The sequence below is a fragment of the Pediculus humanus genome, genomic scaffold (assembly GCF_000006295.1).
Source record: "Pediculus humanus corporis 1103172107384 genomic scaffold, whole genome shotgun sequence".
Taxonomy (NCBI): domain Eukaryota; kingdom Metazoa; phylum Arthropoda; class Insecta; order Psocodea; family Pediculidae; genus Pediculus; species Pediculus humanus.
The window spans coordinates 235,203-236,543 of NW_002987011.1; the positions used below are offsets into that span (position 1 = coordinate 235,203).

Here is a 1,341-nt window from a genome sequence, read left to right on the forward strand (position 1 = left end):
CTGGAGATTGTCATAACAGTGCTCCCCCTAGTCCCGCATCACCGGTCAGTTCTCCAGGTGCCACTTTTTCAGAATCAAATTATTTTATTAGTCATGCACAGCAAGCAGCAGCTTTGCAGCAACACTTTGAACAATTTACGATGGTGAGATGAAATTACTTTTATTTTTTTTTTTTTTTTTGTGTTCGATCTTTCATCAACTTTCCTCGGTTATTCACCCGAAATTATTGTTGTAAAAAATTTTGATTTTTAATAGACCAAAATTTGATAAAATTTTTTTTTTTTTTTTTGTCAAATAGGATTCGTTAAATTAACGAATATTTGCCCCCCCTTTTTTTTTTAATCTTTACTTCTCGAAAAATAATAATAATAATAGTAATAATAATAATTTTTGGAACGTTTTTTTGTTATGCTATTCGAAATTAAAGGGAGTGGTAAGTAGTACTCGTAATATTTTTACGTAGTAAAATTTTTATTTATAATTTTTTGAGAGAAATCTCCCCAAAACGTAAACCTTAATTTTATTCATTCATTAACGTTTTATTATTATTATTATTATTATTATGATATTATAAGGTGGAAACCTCCCCCCCCCAAATAATAAATTTTTTTGTTTACATACTAATCATTATTTGCTTTAAAAAAAAAAAAAAAAAAATCTCACACGATTTAAGGTCGATAAAAAAGGCTTTCATTTTTTTTTTTTTTCTCTTTATTTATTTTAAATTAATTTCAGCTTTTTCTTATTTTATTTATTATTATTATTATTATTATTATTTCTTTTTCTTTTTCTTTTTGCATGAATCGAATCAATCAATCAATCAATCAACAATTCAAGCTTTTTTTTTTTTTTAAATCAAATAAACGCTTTAAAAAAAAATTACCTTTTTTTGTTTTGATTAATTTTGTTTTTTTTTTTTTTTTTATACATTTTCTAAACCTTTCGCCACGTGTTTTTACGGCCTAATACATTGTAATAAAAATAATAATAATAATTTTTCTCTAATACCTACCTACCTACCCCCCCCCCTTGCGATTTGTTTCCTTCACTCACTCATAAATTAAATAAAAAATTAAAAAAAAGAAATTGTAGGTTTGCTTTTTGCTATGAATTTATTTCCTAACAATAATAAGTATTATTATTATTATTATTATTACTGTAAAATAATATTGATTGATTGTAAGTTATCATTATCATCATCAGATAATGTCTTTATGTATCACATATGTGAGAGATAATAAAAAATTGAAAAAAAAAAAAAAAAAAAAAAAAATTTTTTATTATGATTAATAATATTATTATTATTATTATTTAATTATTATAAATAAGTATATATATATT

The 1,341-nt window shown here is 22.7% G+C and overlaps 1 protein-coding gene across 1 annotated transcript in view; it reads left to right on the top strand.

Annotated features, from left to right (window-relative positions):
- Positions 1-1,341, top strand: part of Phum_PHUM039200 (uncharacterized protein) — a gene marked incomplete at both ends in the record, with an annotated part of 6,884 nt that overhangs the window by 3,783 nt on the left and 1,760 nt on the right. The window contains one exon of the mRNA XM_002423088.1: positions 20-143. Within this exon, the coding sequence (XP_002423133.1) occupies positions 20-143 (124 nt within the window). The remainder of the gene's footprint in view (positions 1-19; positions 144-1,341) is intronic.